Source organism: Polyodon spathula, chromosome 9, assembly GCF_017654505.1.
Source record: "Polyodon spathula isolate WHYD16114869_AA chromosome 9, ASM1765450v1, whole genome shotgun sequence".
NCBI lineage: Eukaryota > Metazoa > Chordata > Actinopteri > Acipenseriformes > Polyodontidae > Polyodon > Polyodon spathula.
The window spans coordinates 48,979,321-49,005,640 of record NC_054542.1 but is presented as its reverse complement, the minus strand read 5'-3'; the positions used below and the strand labels follow the sequence as shown (position 1 = coordinate 49,005,640).

At 36.4% G+C, this 26,320-nt stretch overlaps 1 protein-coding gene across 3 annotated transcripts; it reads right to left on the bottom strand.

Moving 5' to 3' along the window:
- Positions 1-13,595: 13,595 nt before the first annotated feature.
- On the bottom strand, positions 13,596-21,409 carry LOC121320983 (ICOS ligand-like). Of its 3 annotated transcripts, none has more exons than XM_041259852.1 (7): positions 21,334-21,409; positions 20,775-20,861; positions 20,238-20,290; positions 17,911-18,234; positions 16,529-16,804; positions 15,457-15,597; positions 13,596-14,971 (listed from the first exon to the last, which is right to left on the bottom strand). In XM_041259852.1, the coding sequence occupies exons 2-6, from the start codon at positions 20,786-20,788 to the stop codon at positions 15,479-15,481; spliced, it is 786 nt and encodes a 261-aa protein (XP_041115786.1). In that variant the 5' UTR covers positions 20,789-20,861; positions 21,334-21,409; the 3' UTR covers positions 13,596-14,971; positions 15,457-15,478. The 3 variants fall into 3 exon arrangements, with proteins under 3 accessions (XP_041115786.1, XP_041115787.1, XP_041115785.1); XM_041259853.1 differs by lacking the exon at positions 21,334-21,409 and having other exon boundaries at positions 17,911-17,989; positions 18,116-18,234; positions 20,775-20,951; XM_041259851.1 differs by lacking the exon at positions 21,334-21,409 and having other exon boundaries at positions 20,775-20,953.
- Between the last annotated feature and the right edge of the window lie 4,911 nt (positions 21,410-26,320).

Below are 26,320 nucleotides of genomic sequence, written 5' to 3'. Positions count from 1 at the left end.
GTAGCAGAAGATGGGCACTATTTGTTTGTAATATAGTCTGCTGAGAAATCTTTTAACACTAGAAAGACCGTGTTTATAGGCATACCTAAAACAACCATGACCAGTCAATTTGATCGGTGTATTGAAAACAACATAAATATTATACTGAAAGGACAAACAATTGAATATAAGTCATAGTTTTATTCAGGGACATCATATAAAGCATCTACACAACTGAAACATTGTAAATAAATGGACATTTGAACATAACTGTGTTTAGATATAGACATATTACATAGCGCGCATCCTCAAAAAAAATGAAATAAACAAATATTTGTGCATATACATTGTCCATCTTTGCTGCATCAGAATCTTGTTTGGTAAAATTAGCAGTAATTCCAAACACTTTTTTCTGTCCTGCTTCTTGAGCAATCCATTTGCAATGTGTATTGGGGTAACAATGAATTTCTTAGAAAAACATGTGACATAGTAACCAAACTTCAATTCATGGCTGCAAGTCCCGACTGATAAACACAAATACTACCGCAACATTTAATTGTTATAATGTGTATCGGTAAATTTGACCGCTCCTGTTTGGAATAGGTATGAAAGTATGTATCTTGTTAATTCTTGCATCTAGTCTATTCTTTCTTTGTCAGAGTAATTAGTACATATATTTGGGAAAAGTCAGGAAAGTACAGCTCCGTATCTTAAACACACTCACTGCAATTTAAATTAAAATGCCAAAAACGGTCAAAATGACCGCCTTGGTCACTCTAGTATTAATTTGTTTTCAAAAACAGAAGTTTATTTTTTACATTACATTTTACAAGAGAAACATCACTATTCCCATTTCATGTAAATGCATATACATGTATTTACTAAGTAACTACTGTGCAAATACACAGTAATTAGAGCCACTTTGCTTTTGTATTCAATCTTAAATGTAATGTTCCAAGTTATGCTGCTTATGTTCATACACATTTAAAATAAAATAAATGCATTATAACCCAAGACCATGCCTCTAGCACAAAAGCTCTAGTTTGAAAAATTACCATTTAGAAAGCTGTTGCAGGCCATTAAGAAAATAAATTACATTTGCAGATATCATGAGGATGAAACAATCTTTGTGAAAGCAAGTCATCACGATGCTGCCCCTGTCATTAAGGCAATAAGTGTGTCGAAGTATCTGGGCTTTTCATTAAAGATAGTGGAAAAGACGTTCAATAGAATGGCTATTTTGGTGGTCCTGTAATGTTGATTTAGGATTAAATAGCTGTGCTGGGATGAATGGCTCTTCTCTAAACAATTAAGTTCAATCATGTACAATAAAATAACATTCCTTGTTGTCTGTTTACTTAACTTGCAGTGTTTGGCTTTGTAAACTCTATCAGGAAGCATCCTAGTTTAATTTCAAATGTCCCTGGTTACACAAGTGAGTAGACTCGTTCCATTGCTTTTCGAAGAAGACTTTCTCAGATCTCAAAACTGCTTACTATTGTTTTATACATACTTTTCCAGGTGAGCTCTGGTGCGGCACCACAACATAATTTTCCAGTAAGTGAAAAGGAGAGGTTAATTGCTTCTACTCATGATGCCGAGCAAGGGCTGGGGATGTTTAAACCAACCAAAAACCTGTGGGGTGTGCAAAGAAAGAAAGAAAGAAAGAGAGAAAGAAAGAAAGAAAGAAAGAAAGAAAGAAAGAAAGAAAGAAAGAAAGAAAGAAAGCCTCTGAAACATAGCTTTTGTACAAAATACAGAGTTTTTTTTCAAAGCTTTTACTCTAGACTTCACAGAACTAGAACCAAGCTACAAACTTATATAACCGTCTTAGGAACTCTCATTTTGTTTTTGTATAACAGTATCATTGCATTGTCTCATTTAGGGGGATTGCTGTGCCTTTCATTGTAACCCACATGCTCTTTACTAAGCAGGTGTTTCATGAAGATGGATTTCATGAGGTCCTAATTCACAGAGATTGAACAACCTCTGAAGAGCATTATTTGTATTGTATTTTCCACTGACAGTTTCTGACAGCTGAGGTAAGGAGAATATGGTCCGTGTGGCTAATGCTTCTGCTTAACACATCACTGATTTACATAAGACTGCTTGAACATACCATTATGTTCATTGCATTATAATCTGAGGAAGGCATACAACATCAATTTTGCAACAGTTGAGAAGGGAGAACTTCTACCATGTGATAAGGATATCTGAAGTATATGTAGAATATTGCTTTTCCAACATGTACAAAGCGAGAACTAGAGCCATCAAATATGCTGTATATGCAGGGCAAATGATAAGCACATCCATTATCTGAAGCATGTATTCTTTGTTCAATAGATCACATGCTGCATTTGATGTAGATACACACCATGCCATTGATATAATCTTATTTAGTGCTTATGTTTATTGTGTGAAGCACAGTATAACTTACAATAGGGATGTATTAGTACTGGAAACAGGGATGTATTTTATTTGTGTGTCTGTGATATTAAAGGGAACTGCATTTTTAGTAAATGGATTTACTTTAAAAACAAACAACTAATGTATAAACTTTATCAACAGATCAAATTGCCAAGTGGCTTGAGATCCTCCCTGTAACCCTGAATACATTTGCTCATACCCTGGAGCTGTGCAGAAGGAATGAGCTCAGTTTCACATCTCATTGAAAGAGTGCCCCTCACTACCAGATACTAGGATGTATGGACAGAATTCCCCCTGGCAGCGAATAAAGTGCACGCCATGCTGGGCAATCCACACACACATATATTGCTTCTCTCTCTGTTGTTCCCTCACCAGAATCTATTCATTATTGCAGTTTTCTTCAATTGTTTGTACTCCCTCAGAAAAGAGTGAGTTTGTTCTGTTTTAAAGTATCATTGTTATGTTCTTGCCAACCATATCATTCAATACATTTATCAAAAAATAATATGAGTCCACAGAGAACAACAAATTCGCATTTACAATTCGACCTGGCAAGAGGATCACACCACCACAGCAGACAACATAAAACACAATAAATAAGAAGTAAAAAGAAACTACATAATCAATCATAAAACATCAAACTCAGCAGGTACTGATGTCAATCAACAATGAGTCGACAATACTGCTAAATCAAATCAAATCAAAGATAATTTATATAGCACCCTTCATACAGGTGTATCTCAAAGCACTTTACATTACAAAAACAGTCAGATTTATAAAAACAAAACAAATAAACATGTCAGATGATAAGAAGTTTAAGAAATATATACATCCTTGACACTTACCATGGATATTTCACATTGTTCGCACATTGAACCCTGCTCTGTATGAAGTCTCAAGAATGAGTTTATAAAGAATGTTAATAAAGAAATGTGGACTAAGCTCACTCTTCACAGGGGTTAGGGGCAGATTCCACAGTATTGGGAATAATATCTCTCTCCTATGCTTGATGTACATTGTTATTTTGAATTCCTAAGTGTGTTCATATAATAAACAATTAAGAGGACATAACATACATGCCAGATTGTCAAGCTAAGTTGTTCCCCTACAAATGGGCAGTTTTTGCTATTTGCAGATAGTTGAGGCTGGAATTATCAAAATAAAAACCTTGCATAAACCATACCTCACAGCCTCACGGACTGCCGGGTTACACAAGCCAACACTGTCTCCAATAAAATATGATTTGTCATCCACTTCAAACGCTGACAAAAGAGATTGCTACCTATTTTCTGTATGATTGACCATGGATGGCTGGGGGGTACCGACATTACTATGGTGGTCCCTGGGTAAGCTTCACTCCTCTGCTTAACTACCATGTCTGATCTCAGGTTAAATCTTTACCGGAAGGGATGGGACCCACAATGCCATCTGCACTGAAGTGTGCTATAAGGGAGTAACACTATCAACAGCCCAAGCTCCCCCTAAATGACTTATAGAAATACATACCATTGTACTCCTATAGACATTTCCTGCAGTTTCAAAGCATTGTGCTTACCTTTCCCCTACTCTTGTGTTATTTATTTACAGTGAAATTTGTTCACAGTATAATAATTACAGAGGTGCATCTGAAAGTTAAAAAGTGATATCCACTAACAATTCTTTGTCACAAATAAAACATTCAAGAGACAGAGAGACATTTGAATTGAAATCCTTTTAACTGCTGTTTATTCCTTATGTTCTGTTACAAAGTATCTCTGAATGCTCTGTTAATTATTGTTCTGATTGCCATAAAGAAGCATATAGCTGCCACCTTGCTCCCTGTGGATAATATCCTCTGAGTGAACATCAGTCAATCTGAAAAGAACATGAGAAGAAGGCTTGCTCATAAGAACATGAGAAGAAGGCTTGCTCATAAGCTGTCTGTCAGCCTGGTTTCAGCAAAACCATCTGGCCAAGTTATTGCAGCATGTACAATGTGCATTCTAACAGCTAACACCAATCAAATATATGTGTTTCTTAGTTCTTGACAGATAACCAAACATAAATATACATCGGGTTAAAGAGGCTTTGTCTGGAAAAGCAAGAGAAGCATTTCCCAGCATTTTTCTAGTCTCTATCAGGCTGCCTTGATTGATGCAGTTACTACATTAAAGAAATCGAGTCTCTCAAAATAAAATAAGACACAGCAATGCCACCAGTTTCTTTTTCTATCACTGACTCTGATGAGATAAAAATAGACCCCCTTGTTAAATCAACCAAAGCTGTATGTAAAGCCAAGGACAGAAGAAAATAGAAATGAGCTTCAATTGAAATTCACTGTAAAGCAATACTATCACTGCATCTCTATTTTGCATAAAACAAATAGCACTTAGATTTAGTTTTATAATCCACATAAACCTGGTACTCTCCAGCATATGTATACAGTATGTGTATATTTACATAATAGTAAATACATGTACACTTCCAATGTGATTATGCATCGTTACAATGTGCTGAATGGATAATAACAATGTAATTATATGCAAGTACACATGATTTTACTATCTAACACTATGTACATGCACAGTAATTAGAGACACTTCATGCAAAGTGTTACCGTGTATGTGTCCCTGAAGTCCTCTCAAGCCAGTGTTGTTAGGGAACATATTTTGGTATTTTTCTTTGTCCGTAAGATAAACATAAACCGAATTTGACAAGAGAGTAGAGCTGCTGTTTTTACAGTGGGCATGGATTTGTGACATCACCCAGTGAGCTCTGCAATCTCATTTACCTTTAATACTGTGTTCCTTTTTACAAGACAGAGATGCAAATCTAGCTGTATTGTCCAAAAAAAAAAAAAGGGTGCAAACACCTTTGCCGAATTATTGAGCAAGTAGGTCCTTTGTCAAACACAGTCCATGGCTCAAATTCCATGCATCGACTAGCATTCCAGCCCCCCCCCCCCTAGATTATACCAGCAGTTAAGATTATACTGAGTGAGTTCAGGGTGTAATAACTTACAATGAGGTTATTAACAATTATTCATAGGCAATTTTGTACCCAATTTTTTTTTCTTTTATATATGCAGCCAGTCTCTCAGAGATTACTTTAATAAACTGCACACTGTCATTTGCAGGAGATTGTTTGGAAGGCCAGCAAATAAAGCACTCTAGAAATTGATTATGATTGAAATCAGTGAAGAAATAAACAAGTTGTTTTCCATCAGAAATTGAAAGACTAAGCATTTTTATTGGAAAAATAAACAATATAATATTGGAAAAAATAAATGATATAATATGTATGCATGAAGCTGTGTAAAACCAGAGGATGCTGTTTAAAATACAAATATGTATATTTTTTTCCTTTTAGCTGAAAACAATATATTCATAGTAAGTGTTGTCTTATATCAGAGGTAATACCCTGAACACAATGCACTTTCCCGATAACTATATTCTTTTCAAAATCAAAAAGTCTGTAAAAACAACTTAGTAACCTTATTGCAAAAGAGGTAGGCAAATGACTTTTTTTAGTAAAATTTATATTGTCCAACAATAAATTAGCATCCCCAAGAGCTGCCAAAATAGCAGGCAGCTCCTGGGAAACTATACTTGGAAGAGGGCCCTGTGGGACCGGCAGACAGCTGTTTAAAAACATGGACCCATGACATGGCAACGAGTCTTGTCATTAAAACTGGACCCCATGGGCCTGCCTAGTCCTATCCTCACAACCACTCTTCAAAGCACACCAATCTCAACTTGTACTCACAACTGGACCCTTATGCTTGTCATTATTTTTTCACATTCTATTCACAAAATTGAATTAAAATATTTTCCTCTTAGATGACTACGTGATCATTTATGATCTAAACAAATGATTTCATTTTTTACTTTTCTATTATTAGCTTTTGTTATACTGATATTTATGATTTGTAGATTAAAACATTAAGGTTTACAAAATAATCACAAAAAAAAGTCTAAATATGGTACTGCTGCTATTTCATTATTTGACATAAGGTCCTCAACATTTACTCCTTGAAATTTCAATTTCCATAAAGTTTGTAAAAGAAATAGGACCTATTGATGCAAACAAAGCTTGAATATAGATCAGATCAGCTGTTCATATTTGAGTTTTGAGTTTTACAATAGAAGAAATCAAGTGTCAGGAACACATTCTCTCTTTCTGTTTTGATATACATATTAATTGCACTCTGAATACTGAATTCAGCAGAGCCCACACTGCACACCGGGTGTTTTGTGTGATCAGTGCTAGATAACTGCTGGGGTCCAAGACTATGCACATTGTGAAGGTTCGTAATGCACGCAGAGGTGTGCGCCAGATGTGGATAAAATGTTTCTGTTTTGGAGTAAATGATGGGTGCCCCCACCAATGAAGATTCAGCATGCTTCTTCTGGGTTTATTATTGTCCTTGTGGAAGGTTTGCCACTCATTGAATGTACAAGTTATATGTAATGTGTGTTTCTGGACACATGAATGTGTCTGTGGATAACCTTGGACCGGCAATGATCTGTATGCTGGACAAGTCAAGACAAAACACTAAGATTATTAGCCGACGTTTCCCTAATACAGTGGCCATCTTTATAAATGGTCTGAGAGTATAATACACCTTAAACATGTAAAATAATACATACATCTTAGAGGCTGATGTTGCTATTTACATGAGATAATCAAAATGGCATGAATCATTTTAAACAAATACAAAAACAAGCATTCTTTGTGGCTGTAAAGTTTTATAAATAAGTTGCATAAGACACCAATTTAAGCCCTACGACTTTTCAACAGTAAACATTCATAAGGGAAACATCATTTCTGAATTTCAAAACAAAGCCTGAAGTCAGTAATAAAATCTTGCAGAGCAACATGAGACTGTCAGCACCAAGCACTGTCAGAAACTAACAATGCATGCTATCTGTTACCCTGACAATTGAAACACAGGCTTACTTGTGTTTTTAATTCCCTTCATTTGTATACTGAGTGAAAATAATGAGGTTATTTAAAAAGCCTTAATCTACATAATTAAAAGTGTTGTCAAAAGCAAGCTAACCTTTACAAAACCTTGCTTTATAATTTCCCTCCTGTCATTTTGCTGGTAAAATGGGATCTTAATAAGCATTGCTGGCTTAAAACTGAAGCTTGCTACCCATGTAAACAAATGTGTCCATCAAGTTTCAGTTTAATTAAATACTGTTCTCAAGTCTTAGGGAGGGACTGTTTCTAATTATACAGTACAATAACGATTGTTGCAAGATTCTGATGAAAATAAGCATTTTCATCAATTGTAAACTTCTCCACCTCACAAACAAGCAACGTATTTTTTTAATTATGCTCTATATTAATTGGACTTTATAAATACAATATGAGATTGTGAGAGAATAAAGCTTTCTGTTGGTACAATTCTCACTATTCTTCTTGCAGAAGCATAATCAATAGTGTAATCTACTTGATACTGGAGGAACGTAAGGTAGCAGCGATTTCAAACAGTTACATGGTACATGTTGTTTAAGTTAATGACAATATAACCAAACCGGCACATCAACAGAGGTAGATTCAATGTATCTTTAGAGTAACAGTTACTTGTCTATCTCCACTATTTTGCAGTGGCCATATAACCACCACCATTGCTGTAGAGTTGTGTAGATTGCTGTTTGTGTTGATTGTTTTTTGCAAAGCTAGGGTGGCCATATTAAATACTGAATAGTTTAGAAATATTAAAATAAATGTGATAAACTCAATGACAAACATTTCAAATACAAGCCTTTTCATTGTTTGCAATGTGCTAGATTGTTTATTATACTTTACAAAAAAAAGACTAATAATAAAACTAAACCAACCACAACATGTTAGTACTTAAAGTAGATGCATAGGCTAAGGATATCCAGTAAGGAAAAAGTACAATAAAAATATGTCTTTACAGGAGATACAACAACATGCGAAATCGCTCCTATAATTAACAATATGGTTTGAAAATGTAAGTGAATGTAAGAGAGGACAGTATTGAATTTCTCCTGTGACAAGCCAGTTTACATTGACTGCAAGGTGCAAGGGTGGTAAGTGCATGAGGGTTAACAGCACCTAACATGCTTGTGAGACAATGCAGGTACAGGTGGAACTGGTGGAAGAAACATAGCATTCCAACAGTCTGTCCTGGAGAATAAGAGTGAACCCATTTCTTAGTCCGGTTTTGAGAGATGGGGTTTTGAGCTGTTTAAAGAAGCGTTACATCAAGGTTTCAAAGGTGTCTTCAAATGAGCACCAACATCTCACAACATTTAAGGACACAGCCTCAATTTTCACAAAGCTTGCATCATTTACTTCATCTGATTTTCCAATTCTGTGGTGAATAGCTGAAGTAATAACTGGAAGCCACCCCCTCCCTCCCCCTCCCTCCCCTGCAGTGGTGGCTGCCCATTTGTCAAGTTGCTCTGCCTGGCTGCAAAGATTAGAGTCAGAGGTCTCTGTAGACCCCCACAAAATCAGCATTAGATGAGCAAAGCATGTATCACAACCTATGAACAACGTCTTCTGCATGACAGAGATACCAGCTGTGTTTCTCTCTCTAGTGTGACATTAATCATTTCTTCTCAAGTGACCTAAACCTGTTCTTGTCAGAAAATAGTACCATTTGCATCATTTATGTTTACATTCTGTCTTTACAAGCAAATGCAAAAGTAACAAGAACTAGTTACATGTATTAATTAATAATCACATCATCTATTTTTATTTATTTTTTATTGCACTGATAATAATAATAATAATAATAATAATAATAATAATAATAATAATAATAATAATTAAGCAGTTCGGTGTCTTCTGCAATTGGGTTGTTCTCCCATGCCTTGCCCCCATACAAATACATAGCTGCAGAAACCCTTCTTCATGTTACAGTAGCAATAGATACGTATGTCACATCATTACTAAATGTCTAAATGTAACCTTCAATATGAAAGCAACAAGACAACCCATACAGTGGGAAGCCCTTTTATTTCTTAACTGTCCTTTCCCAGCATCTGTAGCTTACTACTGCCATCTCAAGGTTTGTGTTGAGACATACAGACACTTGCCACACCTAGAACTAGTCTGCTCTTTTGCAGAACAGTGCATTTTAATAGAAACCGTAGGCCTAGCTCTGTCTCCAGTCAGTTTTCGACTGTGTCATTTAGTCCTGTTCTGTGCATGAAATAGTGACAAGGTTAACTTTGTCAACTTCTTTTGGGATTCTAAAATTACATTTTTTAAAAAAAGAAAATCAAAAACAAAAAAAACAACAATTTTTGTTCCAGGCTACACAGTATAAGTGTGCATTAACCTCACCATAAGTATTGATTTGAACCCTAACCCTAACCATAACACTAACCCTAACCCTAACCCTAACCCTAAACCTAACCCTAACCCTAACCCTAACCCTAACCCTAACCCTAACCCTAACCCTAACCCTAACCCTAACCCTAACCCTAACCCTAACCCTAACCCTAACCCTAACCCTAACCCTAACCCTAACCCTAACCCTAACCCTAACCCTAACCCTAACCCTAACCCTAACCCTAACCCTAACCCTAACCCTAACCCTAACCATAATCCTAACCCTAACCATAATCCTAACCCTAACCCTAACCCTATCACTAACCCTAACCCTAACCCGAACCCTAATCATTTTCTGCATAATAACAGAGTTATGATGTGTAAGTACACATGTATTTACTATGTAACTACTAAGTAAATACACAGTAATCAGAGACATATGCTCTTTTAGTCTGTATATAACTTGCATAGTGATTGTATTTAGAATTGAGCTTTCATGTTTAAAATAATCTGTTGGTTTTAAGATGACCCTGTGTGCATTGTTGGTGTAAAACTTGTTTTGTTTGTATCTGAAACATTAGAGAAGTGTTATTAATGAAGCGTTTCTAAATTAGGCTTAATGGTTAAAATAATTCATTTTCTGGGGAGCAAACCCCTCCTCAAGCTTGTTGCTTTCTTGTAATACGATGAACCAACATTCTTGTAATGCCACTCTTTCAAACAGAGAAAAACAACACAATTCAATTAAATTGAACTACTCAGTTCAAAACTAAGGACAACTTTACAACCCTGCCACTCAACACATCCGGACTCTGGTCAATAAAGATGTCCTTAGTTTAATAATCAAGCCTACTCTGAGCCAATTCCTCCTTGCCAGCTTCAAGGATGTAAATGCTAAACACCCACAATGGAAATCTATTACCAAGGCACCATGTGACAAGATCCATTAACAGACTGTTTAAGCATTCTCCTTCCAAAAGGTCATAGTGATAAACTCCTGCAAACAGTTTTATTAATTAAATATGCTGTGTAAGGACATTTCGGCACACAAACTAATTGAATATAAATTGCCAGTAACATTTAAAAATGAATGGTCTTAAATGGATATGCAGTATACACCTGATAAAGTCATGAAACTTAGTCATTCAGTAGACACTAATTAACATTTGGAAGAATTAGCTCTTGAGTAGTAGGATTGATAAAGGTTTGTCTGTTTTTTTATAACTATTATTAAAAAGACGAATCGCTGTTACATTCTTATTGAAGGCCGTGGGCTTGATATTTGAAGGGCTGAGAAAACAACACCATTGATTCACCTTGCTTATTTCTCAGAGTCTTCAAACTTTATATTAACAGTAATATCAGAGTAACAAAGCGTTGATTATCTGTAATTCTCTCTGTTAATAAATATCAGGTTAAGGCTACAATCAAGACTAGGGTTGGGGTAATACAATATAATAGGACGAGATTTAGTAATCTCCTTGAAAGATGATAATTACGGGTTATGTAAAGATTTACTGCACAAAGTGCAAACACATTAAATCCATCTGCACAGCAGGAAAGCCCCCATATATTTTATGGAAGATTCATGGACTGCATTTATAAACAACTAAAGTGCTGCTTAGTTTATACATGCATAACAAGCTGCTGATTACACACACATTCCTTACTTACCAGATGCAATATTAATTAAATAATAATAATAATAATAATAATAATAATAATAATAATAATAATAATAATAATAATAATAATAATTTAATAAAAAGTTACTGGTAAGAACATGTTTTCCTTGATTCTGGTGCTAGTCTCACTTTTTTTGTCGATAATGAGTTACCATAGAATGCTATCTTCACAGCCATGCAATTTTGCTTTTGCATCCACACGTTATACTGTATATATTGTATGTTCACACTATAGATTTAGCAGTATAGCTATGTTAATAGTATAGCTTTAATTGAGTACTGTTATCTTAAAATTTGACATTCTGTTCTAAAAAATAAATCTACAAATACAATAATAAAACACACCTAAACCGGCAGGACATTTGAGTTCATTCACCCCAGAAGACATTGATTACTGCATGAGCAGCCTGAGCAGCTACTGTCCGTAAAAGTTAGCTCGGGGGAAGCTCGGGGGAACTCTCGCGTGAGAATAATCTGTCTGTGACTTTTACCAGGGTGCACCGTGCTGCTACCTGACCCTCTTCAGCTTAGATCAGAGTCACTGACGTAGGTCAAAAAAGTACTCAAAGTTATTTCATGTGATTTGGGCAGATGCATCTTACAGGTTATGGATGTAATGCTGGCTCTTTAAAGCATCTCACACTCGTTTAAAACCATACAGGGTTACTTTCTTTTCATTCATATTATAACAACTTCTGTGATGAAAAAACACAAGTCAGACAAAATTATAAAGCAAATAACAGAATGAAAGTTATGGAATGAGAGCTGTGTTCAGTCGTGAAATCATCAGCTGCAGTACACATTGGAGTCACCTCCACCACACATGGGCACAACCCACTCACTTCTGAACACAAATCCATGCACGCGGCTTCTCTTCTTAGTCAGGAAGCAAAAATAAACCAAAGACTCTAATTGAATTAATGCAATCTTACAGGTATTCACTGTATACAGTAGAGGCATGAAGAATGTGCAATTCAACACATATGGGGCTAACATTAGTTAGACCATTTAATATTGAAAAATAACAATTATAAAGGTATGTCACAATAGCAAACAGTACTTTAACTAGATATAGCTTAACATAAAGTAGTTACAGTTTTGACTGTTAATAATGCTAATAACAGATGCACATTCAACAGGAATTAGCATGTTTTATTATCAGGAATAGAGATAACTGAATACAGCCTTAACACAGGAATTTGGCTAATAATAAATAACAATAAAGTGACATTATTTAAGCTGGGTTTTTTTATAAGGGGGTGATAACAATTTATCCTGTACCTATAGAAAATTCATTCACATTACATGTATGCACAGCATATATGCTTGCTCTCCGTATTATATAGACATCTAGAAATCACTACATTAAAAACATGCATTTATATCACTCATAAGGTTGTTTTCAGCACCTGCGGCTGCAAACTGGGACTACCAGTTCTACGCTTGGTCCTCACAGTATCAAGAAAACACATACATTTAGCAAGGTGCTAGAAATGTGACAGTATAAGCACATGAACAAATAACTACTCTTTTGATATTCTGACAAACTACACCATCCACTTGATATATTTTGGATGTCGGGGTCCAATATAAATCTGATTTGTATTGAGGGCCACGATATAGCAAGAAACCCATAGAAAAACAAATAGGCTAACAAATACTGTACAACCACTCTCGTTTTATCAGGGGTGTTAGGGTCCAGTATAAGTCCTCTACGCAACCCACTTTTTCTCATTTTTCATATAAAAAGCAGCACGCCATTGCTTCTCAACAACGTCAGTCTCCAATTAATTTCATGAGTCTTCCTCTCATTTCTCAAATGCACAAACCCGCTGCATTGAAAGAATCCATTCCCAACATTGGAGGCTTGCTTCTCAACAACGTCAGTCTCCAATTAATTTCATGAGTCTTCCTCTCATTTCTCAAATGCACAAACCCGCTGCATTGAAAGAATCCATTCCCAACAGAGGAGGCTTGTTGCTAGGGAGCTGACGTCACTGCCTTGTGACTTGTGCTAGTGCATTGCTGCCACACATGAACACCTCACTGGCTAAAATAAAAACTGCTTTAGGAAGTAGATATTTAATTTGCTTTGTGTTATTGTGCCATACGTGTGTATATGATAACAGTACGATACTAAAGCTTTGTTTTTAATTGTTTTATATATTTTTGTTTGTGTTGTGCAATACGAAATAAAACTAACAGTAATTCTAAGTGCATATGTATACTGCAGCTAACAATTAGACAGTAAAAATGGGAAGCCAACTCCAGGACCGCGATAATGGCATTTCCTAAATAATACCTACAGGAACTGACAACGATAAATGGCAGTAATGCCCTTTCTGTTCTTCGAGTGCAGACTGCTACAGAAGTATGGGTATCCCTTATGCAGTGCTAACCCTGGATGTAAGACTGAGTTGAATAGTTAATATAGCTACTGAAGCAACATGTGTACTCCGCTCCATTTGTAGACTAATGATGAAACATAAACAGTTTGTGTATAGTTGTTTCTTGATGACTGTCCTGGCAACATGAGTCTCAATACACATAGTGGAGTTTCACTGTTTACATTAAACTTTGTGCAACCTTTACAGCAGCTGCAAAGCAGTTTAACATTGACGTATCTTGGCACTGGACCAGGTGTTCATTCACTGGATTCAACTGTGATTACATTATGGAAGAGACGGATCTTAACTACAGCGAGCACAGCAAGGTAAATATATACTGAGGATTCCCACATTCATTAGATCAGAGATGAAATAAACAGGTACTCAGCAGAGGAATCTCATCTACAGTGCTTGAGAAATACAAAGACAAACAATTGGTGTGTTCTTCACAGGACTGGTGAATCCCTCAAGTGGAATTCATGACATTTCTAATACAGTCAAGCTTGTTTAGTATCGTTCCGGTTAATATCACTCCCAGCTTATTATCATCACAATGAAATGTTCCTACCACAATACAATGGGAGATTGTTGGTTCAGTGGGGATTTTGACCATTGCAGATTAAAATTAAGTCTCAGAAACTAAAATATTTAAACGTTCAAAGAAACTAACATTTTCTTCGCAGCCGTCAATGATGTTAAAGATTATTAAAAACAGGAATTCAGTTTTGAGTGCCTATCACAACTCTCCCTGGTGGCTTCTACTCCAAAAAGAATATATACAGGCGGTACGAGGACTTTGAAGAGAACTCAAACTGGTTTAAATGTGTACGTGGTTGTTTGGTTTGATAGGTTATTGATGATCTGCTGCCGATGTCACTCTGCTTTTTCTCACAATGTATGCTCCGTCCCTTTGAAGTGTGTTAAGTGGGTCCGGCTGTATAGCATTGCATCGCCCTGTTGCTGATGCGTTTCATTGACAATGGACTGCAGATATGACAGACTAGGAAACAAGGGTTATAAAGGCACTCGTTGGCAAAGGTTTCTGTATCCAGGATTGCACAATTGTCTGATGTCTCTCATGAGGAACAGTCTAAACGATGAGTTCCAAAACAGCATTTTTTTTCAACACATTGCTGTTTCCATCATTGCTTTCCTTATACCACAGTATCAGTGTGACGCTCGATCTTTTGTGAAGTTCTTGGGGGGGAAAAAAAAAAAAAGAAGAAAACCTTCATTATTACTTTTTAATAACATTATATTAAAATTCTGAATGATTTGTTAAAATTAACTTTTTTTCTTGTAGTCAGAGTCAAATATAAGAACATGATGACATGAATAAAGACCGAATTTTATATTATATATATAGTGAATGGCAGAAATGTATATCATAGATGACTAATAAACATGTAAAAACGTACATTAACTCCTGGTTCTGAAATATTAAACGTGTATCCACTATCAGTTGTGTGCTCTGGGGTGCTCAGGGGTGCTCAGTGGTGGAAGGAGGTTCAGTAACTCTCAGGTCAGGTTAAACAAAGTAGAATGCAGTGTGGAAATTAATATAGGGTGGGAAGTGTATCTGGTTCATGAGGATCTTGTGATAATAATAATAATAATAATAATAATAATAATAATAATAATAATAATAATAATAATAATAATAATAATAATAATAGACATACCCCAGATATCTTCTCATCATTGTTATGCCAAGACAGACCACACCAGTAACAACACAGTAAGATAATACCGCAACAGTAATGATGTGTGCGCAACAGGAATGACTGTGTGGTTCTGTGGGGTATCTTGAGTACTGTGAGAATCTAGAATAAAATAAAATAATACAATTACAGGAACTTGTTTGCTAATTAGGAATTATTTATAGTCCATGATATGCAATGCTCAGTAAGGTCTAGTCTGAACCCAGTAATCGATTTAGACATGTTTTCTTCTAATATAAATGTAAATAACCCCAGGGCATTACCCATAGCTGGATTCATATTTAAAGAGTATTAAAATCACTGTTTACATCATTCCAATATCTCTTATTATCTGCTATGTGATAATGCATTGATAATGTAACCTGCTTTATAATAATACATGTTCACTTCTCTCTCAATCAGTTAATTCAATTTGTGTTTCCTGTATATCACTGTGTATACAGCTGTCTTTGGTTATTATTGTAATACAACCATTTTTTGGCTATTTAATACATACTCAATGATAATGTAATTAGCCCTCCTTCAATATTGGAAGGGAGTGCTGTATTTGGAAATTTTTTTTATAAGTGGCATCTTCAGCTGTATAATTGTACTTGTTGAAAATGTAATCAACATTGCATTCAGAACAACATTCCAGCACAAGCATTCAATGAGAAGGACCATGTTGTGCTTCTAGTTTAGGTTCACACAAATGTCCCACATATGATTTGAGGGTTTTACCCAATACAGCCTCATTTCCATCCTGAAATAACATTGTTCAAATGAGCAATTCATCCGATTTCAGTTATCTGGTAATAAATTTGACAAGTCCTTCAGGTAATGTCTTGCGGCCACTGATTTTTTTTTTCTTTTTCAAGGTTTATATTTTTTAAATTATTTTTAAATCCAAAACAAGAAAAACAATATTGCATATAAAAATCATAACCTACCCATATGTGCAATGAGCAAGAAGGGCCATGATAAAATTCTAGGTAAAACACTATTCTGAGACGCAGCAATTACAAAGAAAGGAAAAAAAAGCCATCAGCCTTACTTAATGCTTGAGAAAGATTGACCTGCAGCCTCTTGTTTTCTACAATGCAGGTGAGAGTGGAGTACTGGGAGATATTGGCAGCTAGCGTGCTGGTGACGCTGTAGCGACCAGTAGACTCATTCAGCACAATCTGTGGCGTCTCCGGGTTCCAGGGCGTGGACTGGTTATCCAGGAGCCAGTGAATGGTGGCTGCTGGGAATCCTCCAGTGGCAGTGCAGGTGTAGCGCCCCCTAGTCTGTTCACCTGGGGCTTGCAGCACTGGAGACGTGTAGTTAGCTGGAACCAGAAAGTGGAAATAATGCAATGGAACAGACACTAATAATCAAATGTGACTGGGAGAATCATATAACAGTTCAGTCTCTTATCATCCTCAAACCAAAATACTTGTGATCGAGACCCAAGAGTCACTAAATATTAACTGTGTATCTCAAAGGTTTTCCTGAACAAGATGAGGTTTGAAGCAGCGTTTTTATTTTCAGAAAAGGTGACAAGTTGGACTCATCTTTAGGGCTACACTAGGGGACCCCATTTTGCTGCATTTATAAAAACCACCAACAAGAACAAACATCTTTCATTGCATTCATTTGAAATGATGGGTTTGCCTGATTCAACCACTGTCATTACTGCAGTTAAAACATTGAAATAAACAACACAAGCACAATTTCAGTCAATTGTACACAGTATAAGTACAAGAACATAATATGTTTATTCAATATAATTATATACCTGGGAATTAACTACTGGAATTCTCCAAGGTAATTGGTCAGTATGTAGTCTCTTGTATCTCTAACTTGCTCATCAAAGCACCAATGCTAATTCTGACCACTAGATGCCCCCACTACATAAGAAATAACTTTTGTGGCGTACCTGTCAAACACTCCCCATATATGTGTTGCAATAAATGAATGAATGCCACCTAATGTGGGTTTTCTCAATATCTGAGAAATATTCACTGATCTATGCTAACGGTCAATCACCTGCATTATACACTACAATGAATTAACCATTTGATCAAGACTTCTGTGCTCTTCTATAGTTTAGAGAAACATTGTTCATATTAACAGGCGTCCAACCCGACCTGAACCAAAAACAAACCCAAAGGTGAACTCACTGCACACTGACGTTCTGCTCAAAACCAGGTATATTTAAAGTTACTTAATAAAAATTAAAAAAAAAAAACTAATGAATTACTGAATACATCAAGGCTTTCATACTTCCAGTAATTGCAATTGCTTCTGAATCCTGTGTTTTGTAAAGTGATGTGAAAGAACATGCTTTATAAGTGCAATTCTTACGGTTGTTTTGTATTTATTTATTCCAGTCAACATGCTAAACCGTCCCTTCTGTTTTAGATAAATAAAAAATATATATTCCAAACTTACCAGCTACAAGCAAAGAAACATCGACCCGAAGCATATGCATCTCCTGTCTGCCATAGTGACATTCATATCTGTTTTCATCCTTTACAGATAGTTGGGAAAGAAGGAGAGAGCAGGTTTTGTTTTCTCTGACGAACAGCCTGGTTCTGTTGTGATACGCTATATTCTGGTGAGACCTAGATGTGTTTCCTTTAATAAAGGTATCTACCACTGTTTCGTGTATTTGCCAGTAGAGGTACAGTTGATCCGGGTCCATCTTTGAGTCGCAAGGACAGGGCAGCATCACTTCCTCTCCAATAATTCCAATGATGTCGCTGTTCACACAAGCTGTACCAACGGTAGAGCAAAGTACATTTATTCATTGTACATGTGCATGTCTGTCAGAAAAGTGCTCCACCGTAATAACTAATAACATTGTAGGCAATTGAGATATTGGACATATTTACAGTGAGTCAGTTAAAATAAAAATGCATCTTATTACTAAAAGAGAGCTTGACATTCATTAAGTTTTTCCAAGATATTTTTGGTGTCAGCAAATAACAACTGTCTGGAACAGTTTCATAATAATCACACTTGACTGAAGTGTCATTCTGCTCTATGTTTATCAGTGTCATTCTCCTCCATGTTTAACAGTATCATTCTACTTTGTGTTTAACAGTATCATTATCCTTTGTGTTTAACAATATCATTCTCCTCTGTGTTTAACAGTATCATTCTCCTCTGTGTTTAACAGTATCATTCTCCTCTGTGTTTAACAGTATCATTCTCCTCTGTGTTTAACAGTATCATTCTCCTCTGTGTTTAACAGTATCATTCTCCTCTGTGTTTAACAGTATCATTCTCCTCTGTGTTTAACAGTATCATTCTCCTCTGTGTTTAACAGTATCATTCTCCTCTGTGTTTAACAGTATCATTCTCCTCTGTGTTTAACAGTATCATTCTCCTCTGTGTTTAACAGTATCATTCTCCTCTGTGTTTAACAGTATCATTCTCCTCTGTGTTTAACAGTATCATTCTCCTCTGTGTTTAACAGTATCATTCTCCTCTGTGTCTAACAGTATCATTCTCCTCTGTGTTTAACAGTATCATTCTCCTCTGTGTTTAACAGTATCATTCTCCTCTGTGTTTAACAGTATCATTCTCCTCTGTGTTTAACAGTATCATTCTCCTCTGTGTTTAACAGTATCATTCTCCTCTGTGTTTAACAGTATCATTCTCCTCTGTGTTTAACAGTATCATTCTCCTCTGTGTTTAACAGTATCATTCTCCTCTGTGTTTAACAGTATCATTCTTCTTTGTGTTTAACAGTATCATTCTGCTGTGTTTAACAATATCATTCTCCAGACAGGCAGACAGGCAGGCAGGCAGACAGACAGACAGGTAGGCAGGCAGACAGGCAGACAGACGCACGCATGCACACACACACACACGCACACACACACACGCACACACACACACACACACACACACACACACACACACACACACACACACACACACACACACACACACACACACACACACACACACACACACATGTCATGTCTATATATTCCCAGGATTTCTATTACTGTTACATTATTATTACAAGGAACAGCTTGCATGCTGTTATGGTTCTCTCTCCTTTGTTCCTCTCTCTAAATTCTGAGGTGTTGGTTTTGTATTAAATGTCAAACATGTGTCTGGGGGCATACACGTGAAGCTGTAGGCTTTCACTTCTCTTGTTAACTGTGATTGATCCCACAATGCTGTTTGAAATACTAAAAAACAGAGGAAGTGGCCAGTCATCAAATAGTAATGTGCTGAGAGTGCATCTCTGTGATCAAGGTTCACACTGAAATCTGCATGGGTACTGACTGCCTTACTTGTCCTGTTTTTTGTTTTTTTTTATAAACCTGGTAATAAATGAGTAATAATTTAATTTCCATGACAATAAATCTGATTGAGCTAATATTCATTAGTTAGTTCTGCCAGTATTTGATTTCCCGTAATCAGTGTTCACTGTACAGTAACACTGCTGCTATGTCACTTGTGTCTTATTCTCTGATGTCTGAGACCGTGCAATAGGAATGAGAAGGCTGCTGTTGAAGAAAGTATCTTGTATTTATATATTGAGCCTTTCACAGCTGAAGCTGCCCCACAGTACTTTAAATAAACACTCACTTTTATTTAAAACCTTTTTTGTTGTTGTTTATTTAATTAAAAGTGATGGTGAGTATTAAGACTGAAACCAAATACCACAAAAAGCATTACACTGGTTAAATAAAGTCTACTGACGTTTCCTTTTGAGGTTTATACTACTTATACCAGATCAGTTATAAAGTACTTACCTATGGTAAAAAGGCTAGCAAGGAGACAGAAAGCTGAGAGGAGATTTCTGGCCCTGTAAAAGAATAATCTATATGAATGTACCAATCCACCATGCCCATAGCTGTGTTGTATTTCACCAAGGGTCAATTAGAATGACACTTTAAGACAACATTATGATAATGTTAATATAATAATACTGTTAAATGCTAATGTTAAATGGCCAAATGTCCAATATGAATCTGCATGTCATGTTCATTAGTTCATTTGTATTGGCCCTTGTCAAGGTAAGGAATGCATTCACTAAGCCTCATTTATTCATGTATTTATCCTGACAACATAGACACAAAACATCTGGGTTGGTATACAATGGATTTCTGCTAGTGCCAAAACTGCTGGAAAGTTAGCCAAAACAACCACAGATGTGCTTTACAAATTGAACTGAGTATAAACTAACAAAACTGAATAACATTGTAAATTGACAGCTAGGTCTAAATGAGTCCAGCATAGAAAAAAAAAAAAAAAAAAAAAAAAACAGGGACATATAATGTCAAACATACCGTGGCTTTTTCATATTGCTCTTCTCTGTCACCACTTTGTTAAGTTTCTACATGCCAGCCGGACAGCACGAAGGAATCTGAGATAGTCTGGAAATTCCCATCAAAAAATGAGAGTAAAGCAATACTGGTGCTTCCTCCCTCTACCCATGTGAAACAGGCTGCTCTCACTCTGAAGTGTGGGCTTTTCACTGCTCATTTCCTCACTTAAAATGACTCCACCTCTCACATGCAGATCGGAAGCGCCTGGGACACTCCCACTGTATTCCAAATCTTTAGTGTCGACAGTAACGGTGTAAGGGAAGACGGTATGTTCTAGTGTAAACAGGTAAATCCAAATATCAATTTTATCTCAGTATTATGACATTGACATGGCCGCTGACAACGTTCACTTTTAGCATGACAGTATATTCATGACCATGACTCATATTTAACTTAACCAAGTTTACTTTTTATTTATTACAATGTTCAATAGTTACACATCCATAGTGTAAACATGCATCGTTAGATAAAACACATGTGACACCGAGTTTTAAACAGAAATCAAATCGTGATGATTTACCTAATTCTCTGGAAGACAGCTTGTGTACGGAGAGGGTCTATCATCAGTAGAAGATTCAGGGAGCTTGTCTCCCTCGCAGCTCAAGTGCCTGTCTTATATATCCTACCTGACTGCATCTGTGTGAAACAGAACCCTGTGAACTTTGCTTCCACTGTGCTTATCTAAAGACCAATTAATTTTGTTGACGTGAGTTATGATGTCATTCCAGGCACAAAACATATGCAAAGCCAAAATGTACCCCAGTTTACTAATTAATTGTTCCTGTGCCTGGGCTTGTTTTTGGTAAAACTAGCTACTCTACCAGCTGTTGACAACACTGCTACAACCTCACACTGTTCTAGGAGGACCTCCAGTCAGCCCACCCTGATTGAGGCTAAAGATTATAGGTCTGTAAAGGATTGCTTCTAAGCAACTGCAAACAAACTTACTGCAGCATTACTGTGCTCATGATTTATTTGTGGTATGTGTTGTGCTACTGCAAAAATAATTGCAGGAGCACAACACTACCTTATTGAAAGCACAGCAATACATCTAACAATCCTTTGTTGCAAAGTGTGTATAACAAGTAACAGAATGGGATGAAACATGACTCTTTAAATATGCTGGTGGTGCATCCTTCTTAAATAATACTGTGTATAAACCACCAGACAGTCACTGATAAAAACACTGAGATATCAATATCCAGCTGAGATTTCTGTATAGCTCAATTGATAAAGGCTTATAGTTTCTGAGAGAATCTTCAGGGAACCATTTCACGTTATTATATAACATGACATTTGGGAATGGAGCTCAGGTATTGGCTGCATGAGCATTCCATTTATGCAGGAATTTCCAACAATGCACAGAATATTTTTATTTTTTTTATTTCTTTATGCTTCATCACATTCTTCAAAGTTAAATTACCTGTATTTACTGTATGCATTAAGATCAAAGCACATCTGGGTCAACAGCTTTTAAAAGTGAATTATGCCACCATGTTCATTGATTTTTATACTGATTGGCAGGGGTGTTGGTGCCATTGAAATATAAGATTTCCCCATGTTTCAGGTCTCTAGGTCAAACTGTTTTTATGTGAGAGGTCTCCAAATATTTGATCTTAAATGGCTTCCAGATCAGACCAATGGCATAAAAGTACCAATAACTTTTCTATTCTTATTGCTACAGTAAAATGCTACAGTTTGTTTGGAGGCTGGCATAATTGGTGAGGAACATTTTTTTTCTGGTGGCAAACACACACCAACTTCAGCTCTAGCAAACCCCTCACTCACACCTCAATCAGCAGCTGTTCACTTTGTAGAAGTTCATACAGCTGTCCACTGTTACTTGACTCACAAGTATCCTCATCTGGAAAGAACCAAAGACAGTGAGCAGTTCATAGCTATGAATTCTCGCGTCTGCATCACATTGAGTATATGCTCCATTACATACAAGCATAATTACATTTTATACCAGTTTTCCATCCCAATAGTCAACACATGATGGAGCATCAGCACACTGCACTGTGGTTAGCATTAGAGGTGTCTTATACATGTTTCTACAGACTGACTGAACCCTCTACCATCTCCGCACTGTGGGTAGCATTAGAGGTGTTCTATACATGTTTCTACAGACTGACTGAACCCTCTACCCTCTCCGCACTGTGGTTAGCATTAGAGGTGTCCTATACATGTTTCTACAGACTGAATGAACCCTCTATCCTCTCCGCACTGTGAATAGCATTAGAGGTGTCATAAACACGTTTATAAAGACTGACTGAACCCTCTATCCTCTCTGCACTGTGAATAGCATTAGAGGTGTCCTAAACATGTTTATACAGACTGACTGAACCCTCTACCCTCTCCGCACTATGGGATAGAGGGGTCCTATACATGTTTCTACAGACTGGCTGAACCCTCGACCCTCTCCCTCTCTAAGTTGTTTTACCTTTCCAGTCATGCCTAAATTTACCACCTATGAAACGACAATCTCACAATCAAGATCCCAGGCTGATTTTTGGTACAAACTTATAGCATAGTGTGAACTTCAATATCCAGCATTGATTTTGGTCATTCATGTTGGGGCTGGCAGGCTAATTGAGGTCAACATTCAACAATTTTGTATGACATTACATATAAAAAATGACATATTTGGATGGAGCACACAGAGAGGTTTTCAGCAGTAGTTTACTTTTCACAGTACCATTACACATAAAAAAAAAAAGTGATTGGTACTTTTATGTCATTGGTCTGATCTGGGCACCATTTCGAGTACAATATTTGGTGACCTTTCACATAAAAACCATTTGACCTAGAGACATAAAACTTGGGGAAATCCTATATCTTTATGACACCAACATCCTTGTCTAACAGCCTCAAAATTGGAAAAGGTCAGGTCAGAGACCTTCCTGGTAGATTTGTCATGGACTGACTTAGATAGTCATAATTATGCATCATAATAACATAAAACAAACGTATGAATTTCCTTGAATGTTTTTTTTTTTTTTTTTCAATCTTGAAATAGCAAGAACATAAGAGAATTTTGGGGATGAGAAAAGGCCATTCAGCCCATCAAAGCCTGTGAAGCACATGGTTGTGTTGGGCTTTAACAGCCAAGGTTCCTGTTTTAAACCTGCAGTGCAAGCAGGCCCATGATGAATATGACCAGTGCTAAAGAATAAGCCTGTAAGCCTCTACTTCAGTATTTCTTTGAACAAGGTGTTCCTGTTCTGGTGCACAGGTCAATATTTATTTGTTACAACCCTTAAATAAACATTAGATGAACCTGAAATAAGTCTAACACTGTTATAATTATTATTTTTTTAAATACTGTTTGCTGTTTATTTTTTAATAAGATCTTTTTACTTAAAGGAGGTTTGGTGGTCGAGTTATTATAGAAAAGTGCTTCATACCAGGAGGTTCCTGATTAAAATCCAGGCTCAGCTACTGACTCACTGTGTGTGACCCTGAACAAGTCACTTAACCTCTTTGTGTTCTGTTCTCGGATGAAACATAAAACCAAGGTCTGCTAAATTATTATTATTATTATTATTATTATTATTATTATTATTATTATTATTATTATTATTATTATTATTACAGAGAACAGAAGCCTACAATACCCGCCTGAAATTTTTTGGACGACCCAGGTGTTCAGCCTATCAGAGATCTGCAAGCCACACAAATCAGACAGCGAAAGACAGAACATGTATTTTCATAAAAAGCACTTGTCATCGGATGTGCACAGATAAAACACACACACAGATTCCAGATGTATAGGTCATCAACTGGTTATTTTTCTTTGAATTACAATATATTCATTTTTTGCCAATTAACCAGCATTGGTGCCTTAGAAAAAAACATGTTTGAAATGAATTCACTTGAACCTTGTTCTTCTCCTTCACCAAATACACACCGGTATTTCATAATGTTACCTAAAAGCACATGGATTTGTGAAGTTGTGTAGTTTTCACTCCGGTCTTTCCTCTTTGTTTCGTAATTTCTTGTTTCATCAATTTCAGTGAGCTCAGGAAAGTTGTCTCCAAGCTCTATACACTTAGGTGTTTCCTGGGAATTTTGGTTTTCATTTTTGTTTTTTTGAAATTGTAAAGCATTGTTCTGCTCCATTTTACATTCACGTATAGCATTTGCATATGTGGAAACATCAATCCCATAATTCACAGTGACTACCAAAAATATAACGTAACTGTTTTGCACGCTGTAATGGGGGTGTTCTGTTACAGTGTGACTATCCACTGACAGATGAGGGAGAGACACCAAGGGTTTGGCGTTGAAACGTAGCTAGGGCATCCAGGTTGTATTCACAATCAGAGGCAGTTGCAATTGTACGTGGCTGCCATTAGGGTACGAGCAATGGCATCCTTAGTACGGAAGGATATATACAAACATGTACATGGCAAAAAGTAAAAACAAAACACAGAGGGAAAAACAGCTACAAAACAAAAGTTGGCCAAGCTCTGGCCATGCATTACTCCCACTAAAAGGGAGGTCCCTCACAGGAACCTTCTCCATAACACATACTTAAATAAACATTGGTGGGATTAAAATCCTCTGAATTAATCCCTTCCATAAACAGACTGAAATCCTTGTCATGCACTCAGTTCTCACTCCCTGGATATCCACACAGTCTCTGGTACACAGAGAACAGAACAAAGAACAACACAAAGAACAAAGGACTGGCTTTCCAGACCCTTTTTAAAGGCATGTGGCCAGAGTTAATGGATCATTCATTTATCACCTGCATATTAAGTCCTGTCAGCTGCCAGATTAACCAAAATATTAAACGATTTGTACAAAATGTGTGAATAATTATGTCAAACAAGCATGTATTTGGACTGCCAAAAAACTTCCATTGGTAATTTAAATTGCCCTCAAATTAATTATTGAACTCGTACCCAGATCTACTCAAGGGAGTTTTGAGGACTTCCCCTCGTGTGTACAGTCTACTTTTACACCATCTAGTGGCAGTCTAATAAAAGAAACATTGAACTACAATATGAAAAAGCTTTTTTACTTTTAATTTCATTTTCTGTTCTATAATACCAGCATTGATATTTTATGGTGGCTATGCCAAAGTCAGCAAGGAAATTTTATTATTAAAATGTGATGTAGAAATTACACGAAAATGTATCATTTTACAAAACAAACTGCTGACAAAATATACCTTATGGCAGTTCTGTTCCCAGCAATATCAGCAAGGGAAGCAGAAGGTGCTTGGAAAATAACAAGCGATATTTCATCCAATTATAAAACCCTAGATCAACCCAAGTCCCTTGGAAGAAATTATATTTTTGTAGGAATTATTTATTTACCAATTTAGTAAAATACAGGGGAAAAAAAGAACCACTTTTAAGTATCTTTTGACTGCAAACAGAAATCGACTGATTAGAACACAAGTATCCTTTACGTTTGTGCAGTCGATTCTTGGTTATGCATGCTCTGGCAATAATAAAAATGGACATGTCTGTACAGTCGGTTCTTAGTTATGCATG

What these genes read in the sequence shown, in the direction of transcription:
- LOC121320983 (XM_041259852.1), bottom strand. An exon ending in TGCTAGCCTTTTTACCATAG is followed by an intron (nt 18,235 to 20,237) that starts GTAAGTACTTTA and finishes CCGTTGGTACAG; the next exon opens with CTTGTGTGAACAGCGACATC. An exon ending in CAATCTTTCTCAAGCATTAA is followed by an intron (nt 15,598 to 16,528) that starts GTAAGGCTGATG and finishes ATTTTATTCTAG; the next exon opens with ATTCTCACAGTACTCAAGAT.